The sequence below is a fragment of the Buceros rhinoceros genome, unplaced genomic scaffold (genome assembly GCF_000710305.1).
Source record: "Buceros rhinoceros silvestris isolate BGI_N320 unplaced genomic scaffold, ASM71030v1 scaffold39230, whole genome shotgun sequence".
Classification (NCBI taxonomy): Eukaryota; Metazoa; Chordata; class Aves; order Bucerotiformes; family Bucerotidae; genus Buceros; species Buceros rhinoceros.
Window position 1 is genome coordinate 12,299 of NW_010392060.1, and position 8,316 is coordinate 20,614.

The following is an 8,316-nucleotide window of genomic DNA, read 5'->3' on the forward strand; positions in this document are numbered from 1 at the left end:
CCTTTCCTTTTCCAGGGAGTGAAGCAGATTTTAGTTCTTCAAGCAGCACAGGCAGTTTTTCAGCGCCTGAAGTCTGTATGTCAGCTGCTGGAAGCAGAAGATCTCCTTTTTCTCGCAAGTAAGCAAGGCAGCTTTTCCTGAATATTGCAAGTGTTGCTAGTGCAGAGATAGACTGCTGTGTAAAGTCTTGCAGTTACTACATCCAGTACCAGTGCTGTGAGTGTTAGAACAGTTTGAGTAACACTGTGCTCTCGGGCAGCACATACACTGATAAGAACCGCAACACGAGAAAGAAAAAAAATGTTGTCTTTGGAGCACCAAAGTTGTCAATGTGCCAGATGAGCCAACTGGTGTTTTTTTGTTGTTTTTTCATACCAAGTGTGGGAGATACAATCAGGTAAGGCAGAAAAGGCACCGGCTGGAGTGGAGAAGGGGTGTGTGTAGCTGGGTGTATGTTGGTTAACAGCAGCACTATTACACAGTTAACCTTCACCTTTTGGTCTTACCACTTTGTTTTCTCTCGGTAATAAATTGTCAGATCATGACCTTATTTTTGCAGGAAGAAGTAGACAATTTTTCCCATGATGCTTTTTTCTTAAACACCCCACCCAACCTTTATATAACTAAAACTATGTGCAAGTGTGACAATTGTCATAGTCCTCTATCTGAATGAACCTTCCATGCAAGCTTTCTGTAAGACTTCTCCCTATTATGTGAGAAGTGCAAATCCGGACAGCTTGTGAGTACGGGGGCGTTGGGATGGAGCAGCGCGCATTGTGCTCTGCCCACACCATCCCTGCTGGTGGCATTGTCTGGAGTAGGTGGAAAGAGTTCAAACTGACAGGACTGGTTTCCTGCCCTCTGTGGAAGAGCTGGCAGGCAGGCGGGGACAGGCAGCGGGATATCCGTATGCTTGGGCCACACAGACGTCTCCAAGGTCACAGCGTGCCCCAGTGTACAGAGTTGGGCAGAACGATGCGTAGTGAGTGGTTTCCTATCTGTATGGTGAGACTCTTAGAAAAATAAACATGACTTAAGCTCTCTCTAGATTAGGTCTAAGAAGTACAGTTACTGGCTGAGGGAAAAAAACAGTACTTAGTATGAAGCCCTAAAATCACCTCACTTTCTGTAAGATTATGTAAGTTTCTATTACTGTGCATTTAAATAGAACTTCAAATTAGAGCCTACTGACCTACTTAATTGGACAGAACTCTGTAACGAGGCTTCTTCAAATGCATTGCTGTGTTAGGCAGTGTTCTGCCTCACAGCGCAGCTGAGGCTGTACTGCACAAAGTGGAAGGAGATGTCTCCTTTGCAGTATGTGCTTTTTGAACGGCTTGACTTAACTCGCTAGGAAACATTTCCATGTTGTCACAAACCTCATTGTAAAAGAATTATAAATCCCCCAGCCGCAGCAGTGTGATGACGGTTTGCAGCAGCCCCTCAAGCCGTCCGTTCCTTATGAACTGTTCCATTTTTGGAGAAGGGAGGAAACCAAGTGAGACAATTTTAAAAAGAGATTTTGCCTCTTACTTCTGAGGTATTAAATTTTTAAGTTCAAGACTTCTCTTTTGCTGGCTGGAGTTGCCTTTTCCCGTGTTTGTTTAGAACCTGCCCTTTTACTGCAGTTCAGAAGAACAACTGCCACGGGAGGACGAAGGTAGCAGCATAGCACTGCAGAAAGGCAAACCAACTGAGCAAGTGAGGAGCGCAGCCCAAGAAGCTGTCCTCAGAGCGCCCCAGCGCTTTGGCAGCTGTCGGGCAGTGCAGATATTAATTGCTTTCAAGCACACACAGTTGACAGTCAGGTTATTTAATGAAGAGTGGGAAAAGGAAGGTAGATAGGTGTGAGGGAAACTGGAAGGAAGAAAGAAAAGGCCATGGTGTCCTTTGTCTCTCTTCGTACTGTTCCAGCCTGCTCTCAGTGGGGTCCAAACTGTATCTGAGCAAACAAAGAGCTGACAGTGACAGCTGAAGCACCCACTATGCCAAAGGCAGAAGAGAACAGTGGCTCAAACAAACTCTGTTTCCACTGCACACTGTGATCCCTCAGGCTGCTTGCTGAGAAGCGTGAAAGCAGTTTTACAGCAAAGCTCCAGGCCTGGGCTTCTCTCCACAGGCCTGGCCAGGGAAAACTGAAATGGGGTTCTTTTGGCACAGTCCAGCCTATGGTCTTCTCCTTACTTAATGGAGTCAGAGATTCAAGGAACGTGGATGATCCCGGGGAACCATGCAGTCCTTAGAGAAATGTGAAAATGGCCAAGGCTTCCTTAGATCACGTAATTCAGACGGGGAGCCCCACAGACAGTGAAAGAACATGCAGTGGCCCATGTCTTTAGGACTTTCTTTCATCCCGGCCACTCACAGTTATCTACCTGGTCTAGCGTTAGACAACTTTGTGTGTAAAAGAGGACACATAATGAGTTGCATGATGAGCATAATCCGTTATCCTTTAACCATTTTGGTTCCCCTCCAGTCGTGGCCCTTATGCTCGGAATAATGTATCCTCATCCTACAAGTCCGGAGCCAGCCCCCCTGCTTCCCGTGAAAAGGACCGTTTGTCAACATTGTGCAAAAACCAGCCGAGTCCTGCCAACGCCCATCAGAGTTATAGAGTTTCTTCAGCCAGCAGCAGCAACTCAGGCTCATACAAAGGAAGCAACAGCAGCGCAGCGATGAGGCAAGTCCCTGTTTCAGCGTCCCAGTGTTCAGCACGCTGACTTACCTTCTGAGCACTGTAACAGGGGACCAGCTGTCTGAGTTGCTGAGCAGGTCACCTTGCTCTTCAGCATAGCTGTGACTCCTCATCTTGGTGGCTTGATCGTCAATAGGGTGCTCCATCCCATGTAAAAGCTTTATTGTTTCAGAAAATTCACCCTGCCCAACCTTAGGCACCTCCTGGTGCAGTTCACAGAAGGAAGGAAAACGGATCCCTGCCGGTGCATGCGACACATAGGGCAGAGAAGAATTGCCACCACACTGCTGCTGTTTCCCTCTCTCGCTCACAGACAACTCGACAGCCGAGCCTGTCGGAATCACACCTAAAGCTGGACACGATGCATCTAGGTTTCCGTGTGCTCAGCTTCATAACTCAAGCTTGGAGCTGAACTCAGCCCATGCACTACTTCGCCTGGCCTTGTCTCCAGTTTGGGTACCATTGCTGGTGGCCTGGCTGCCTGCTCTTGGGCACACCACCCATTTGGGCTGAGGGGATGGCTAGGCATTTTAAAGTTACGTGTTTAATTTGATGTCCTGGAACTGAAACCAAGTACAGTAAACAGCACATTTTGCGCTCTAGCCACCAATCAGCCGTTCCCTCACGTACTTCGATGTGCCAGAGGGAGTCACTTGAGCAGACCGTGAGGAGCCCCAAGTGGGTCACCTGTAGACCACAGCTTTGTGTCCGTCAACGGGGTAGTTTTGGTTTTGCCAGCACTGAAGAACTATAGGAGTGACGTTATGTGATGGTTTGGGGTTTTTTTGTTTGTTTGTTTTCAGGCGATCTGGGAGATACAGCTCATGTGGTGACAATCACAGCATTAAGCCACCAAACCCAGAGCAGTACTTGACGCCTCTGCAACAGAAAGAAGTTACAGTGCGGCACTTGAAAACAAAATTGAAGGAATCGGAGAGCAAACTTAAAGAAAGGTATATTTCCTTGCAGAAATCAGAGTTAGGAAGATATATTCAGGAGCTTTGAAGGGTGGGAATCCTCAACATTTTTGCTCATTTCCTGACCACATAAATAGTTCATTAAGAAACTGGAAATATGACCCGTCTGATTAGGTTTTCTTTGGGTATTTCAGGCTTCATAGCCTGCTGAGTGAATACCTGCCATGCAGTTTAGTTATGAATATGGCTGTCTCTTTGCCCTTTTTTGAACTTTCCCAATAGAATATTTTTAAGGATAATGTTTTATCAGTCTGATTTAGCATTGAGGCCTTTGATAGACAAAACAGTTTCTACCTGTCAGTATGTGTTATCTTTGTCTCCTGTTCTACTTCACTCAGTGAAATATGACTGCAAAGGTCCCAATCCTCCACTAGTGAAAGAAAAGCTCTTCCACAAACCAGTGTGCCCACTGGTGTTTCTGTCGCTCAGATACTGGATTTTTCAATAGCCCTTTGTGTGGACGCTGAGCAGAGCAGCGACAGTGTGCATTACGCAGCAGCACAAAGCAACAGCCGTCGTCTCTTTACTAAACCTGGGCTTTGAGAGCTGGCTCTCCAGCCCACGCAACCCAAGCGGGCACAAAGGGGTGGTTGCATGCAGCCCCGAGGCAGAGTCCCAGGGAGCCCTTGGTCCAGCTTGGGATATCCCAGCCTCGGCACCTGTGAGGGCCAAATCTCACATAGGGGTCCCCTCTTCCCTCTTGCTTGCAAGTCAAGGCAGCGTCCTCTGGCTTCACACGGGGCAAGGCAAGCCAGGTGCCTGCAGCACCAAGCAGTCCTGCTGTTTGAGGCCATCACTGGCTCTGGCAGTTCACCACCAGCTGGTGGCAGGCATGGGCGATGCACCCAGGCACCTGTTTCTCATTTCCTCCAGGGTGAGAGTTGATGTGATGTTAAGCACTGTACTGTTTGGACCTAACCTAGAGGTCACCATTTGGCCTCAAAATGTCTGTGATCATGGCATAGCCCACCAGGCTGCTGGCTGTGTGGCGAGGTCCGTGACTCCAGTTAGCAATCAGCTGGCTCACATTTCCCTGCCAGCTCTCTCAGAGGCAGCAGCAAACAGTCTGTGGAGGAATTGGCTTTCTTCTTGGAGCATCTCTGCAGCGTAGCCATCACGCTGCGTGGAGCTTTGTGTTGACTCTTGACTTGACCAGTCCACAGAATTGTAACCACCTTTTTATCTTGCTACAGGGAAGCAGAAATAGAACGCCTCAAAGCTCAGCTGGGAAGAATGAGGGAAGACTGGGTGGAAGAAGAATGTAACCGTGTGGAGGCAGAGCTGGCCTTAAAGGAAGCAAGACGTGAAATTAAACAACTCAAGCAGGTTATTGAAACCATGAAAAACAGTTCAGCCGAGAAAGACAAAAAAATTGAGAAGTACTTCATAGACATAAACATTCAAAACAAGAAACTGGAATCTTTGCTGCAGAGCATGGAAATGGCTCAGAACAGCTCTGTGAGGGATGAAGAGCACCTGGAGTACACATGTGGCTCAGAGGGGCAGCCATTGTGTGCCTCGATGCCGGATGGCCTCATCCCAGAGGACCAAGCTGTAGAGGACATGGGAGATAGTGGGCTGTATCTTAGGGAGGACACAGCTAACGGGACTGATTCATCTAAACAGAGTCTGACCACCACAGCCTCTGAGCTGAGTGATCCAGCTCCCTCCAGTTCTACTGTGAACAAAGAGATGCTTGAAAATATTCTGGATAAAAACCTAAGTTATTCCCAGGAGCAGAAGAAGAGCAGCAACCTGATGGTGGAAGAGGCTGTCCAGACTGACGTGGTGCCATATAGTGTAGATGTGGAGCAGCTCATTCAAAACATCTTCAGAGCTCAGGATACCTGTCCTCTAAGCCCACCTTCTTCACTGAAGGAATTGGGTGAATTTTCATTTGGCAGTTTCAGTGATTCTGGTATCATAGTGGACTTAACTCCAACTGATCCAAACTCTGCCATCCTTTTGTCTCCTCTGGAGTCTCCATGCAGGAAGGTGGAGCACGGAGTTAATGAAAACCGTTTCATGACAGAACTTGATTTTGCAGAACCTCGTAATGATGAAGCCTTTGGGTATGCCAGTACTTTCTCTCAGGCAGGAATAAAGAGGAGCTACTGGAGCAGCAGTCTTATCAGAGATGTTCTGGCTGTAGCAGCCCCTGTTGTACCAACTATCCTGTGGGCTTTTAGTACTCAGAGAGGAGGAACAGATCCCATTTATAATATTGGTGCATTGCTTCGTGGTTGCTGCCTGGTGGCCCTGCATTCTTTACGCCGTACACCTTCCAATATAAAAACCTAAAGTCTGCTCTGTCCCTGGGCACCAGCTGGCTGAGGCAGAGAGAAGGAGGTATGAGATAGATCATAAAAAGTTATTGTATATTCTGGCAGAGACCGTTGTTTTGGTTTTGATTGTTGGATTTGCACTATAAATCGATTAAAAAAAAAAAAAATGTTCCGTGTTTCAAAGTAAAAAAAAGCTGAACCCTGTAGTTCCACAAGATGTTTTTAACTGGTGTTTTTAACAGTACTGCTGCCTACAGAAATAGTCCTCCTGCTCCCAGGCACTGTGTCCCTCCCCTGTGATGGTGCCAGCGTGTCTGCACAGTGAACATAACCAGGGGAATCGAGGTGAATCACAGCTAGCACTCCTCAAGTGTGTTGGCTGGGATAGCGTTAAGCTGAGTCACATTCCCTGGCTGGTTCCCTGAGCAGATGTACAAGTGCTTTGCACTGGCTCAAGGGTGGAGGGAGATGCCCACAGGAACAAATGGTCAAAGAAAGGTGGGGAATTTCTTCAGGCAGCACTAACTTAAAACATTGATGAAACTACAGTTTGGAGGCTTGTTCCCATGAAGCGTATCGCACACGTGCTCCAGAAGGCATGCTAGCGCTTTCCATTTGTGGTCTGAAGCATCAGTTCAGTTTAGAGGTGACACCCCTATTCCCCAGGCAGCTTCCAGCACATCGTTCGTGCCTGTCTCATGTAGTGCTCTTCTCAATCGTGCAATTGCTTGAGCATTTCACTGGTCTTGTGTGTATACGGGGACTGTAACCAAACTGTACATTGTTGGGAGTTTGTAACTTGTTACAATGGTAAGCATAGGTCCGGATACACTTCGAATCTTCACGTTCTTTTACAGCCTTAATGTATTGGATCCCCATAGTCTTTCAAGCCCTTTGAAATACTGTGTATAAATGTTTTGTGTTTTAACTTATTGTTTATTTAATGACTTTGTTGTAAATTATGTTTATAACCAGAAGTTCAGTAAAGCATGTTAGAAATGTCAAACGCGCGTGAGTGTTTTACTGTAACAGAGCTATGAAAAATCCCCCCTCTCAGCCAAGTTCTCAGTCAGGCACAGGCCAGGGCCCCTGTATCAGGGCGTGAGGAACCGTCGGGACCCAGATCCTAAGTACAGCTCCAAGCGTAAGCACTCGAGCAGGGAAGAAGGCTCTAGTCAGCCCACAGATGCAGATGCCACCTGCACCCATGTTGTATTAACAGATGCAAGTGTCCTAATCTTTAACTCAATGTGATCTTCTCGAAACGTGTCACTTCTCATTTCTGTGCTCCCAAGAGCGCATCAATCTTCCTAGTGTTTAACAGAGGTCCGGAAGGCCTTGTTCAGCCTGGCTGAGAGCCCTGCAGTCTCGGTGTGCACACTGAGCTGCAACTGTGACAGAAGGGTAACAAAACTAGTGAAGGGTTTGGAGAACTTGTCTTACGAGGAGCAGCTGAGGGAACGGGGATTGTTTAGTCTGAAGAAGAGGAGGCTGAGGGGAGACCTTATTGCTCTCTACAACTTCCTGAAAGGAGGCTCCTGTGAGTAGCTTCTAGAAGTAAGTTTCTCCGGCTCCATAGACAGACCCACCTCTGGGTGAGGCCACACCAGTCAGCAATGGTGGTAGCACCTCTGTGATAGCATATTTAAGAAGGGAAGAAAAACTGCTCTGAAACCTGCAGTGGAGAGAGGTGCTGGATGTGAAAGACATGACTATGCGGACACCAAGGTTGGTGAGGAAGGAGAGGAGAAGGTGCACTGGAGCAGAGATTCCACTGCAGCCCGTGGTGAGAGGGCAGGCTGTCCCCGTGCAGCCCGTGGAGGACCATGGTGGAGCAGATGATATCCACCTGCCGCCATGGAGGACCCCGTACCAGAGCAGGCGGCTGTGCCCTAAGAAGGCTGCAACTCAGAGGGAAGCCCACGCTGGGGCAGGGGAATAGTGGGAGGTGTCCTCCCCGAGGAGGAAGGAGCAGCAGAGACAAGGTGTGATGAACTGACCACAACCCCTCCCTCTGCACCGCTGGCGAGGAGGAGGTGAAGAAAATAGGGAGCAAAAGCTGAGCCCAGGAGGAAGAGAGGAGAGGGGGAAGGTGGTTTGAAGATTTAGTTTTATTACTCTAATTCAGTTGGTAACAAATTAAACTGATGTTTTTCCCAAGTGGAGTCTGTTTTGCGCAGGCTGGTGGGTGGCGAGTGACCCCTCCCTGTCCTTGTCCTGACACACACGTCACAGGGTGTGTTCATGGCTCACAGGAGTGGCCGCAGGGGCTTTGTTGCCAGCCGGGTCTAAACCACAACAGCAGTCCGCGGGTTTGCCTTACGGCAGGCCCGGCCGCAGGACCCCCCGCTCCGCGAAT

At 48.3% G+C, this 8,316-nt stretch overlaps 1 protein-coding gene across 1 annotated transcript in view; it reads left to right on the forward strand.

Annotated features, from left to right (window-relative positions):
• SYBU (syntabulin (syntaxin-interacting)) overlaps window positions 1-6,140 on the forward strand; it is a gene marked incomplete at its 5' end in the record, with an annotated part of 7,860 nt that extends 1,720 nt beyond the window's left edge. The window contains 4 exons of the mRNA XM_010143783.1: window positions 12-118; window positions 2,477-2,680; window positions 3,499-3,648; window positions 4,866-6,140. Of these exons, the coding sequence (XP_010142085.1) occupies window positions 12-118; window positions 2,477-2,680; window positions 3,499-3,648; window positions 4,866-5,973 (1,569 nt within the window). The remainder of the gene's footprint in view (window positions 1-11; window positions 119-2,476; window positions 2,681-3,498; window positions 3,649-4,865) is intronic.
• Between the last annotated feature and the right edge of the window lie 2,176 nt (window positions 6,141-8,316).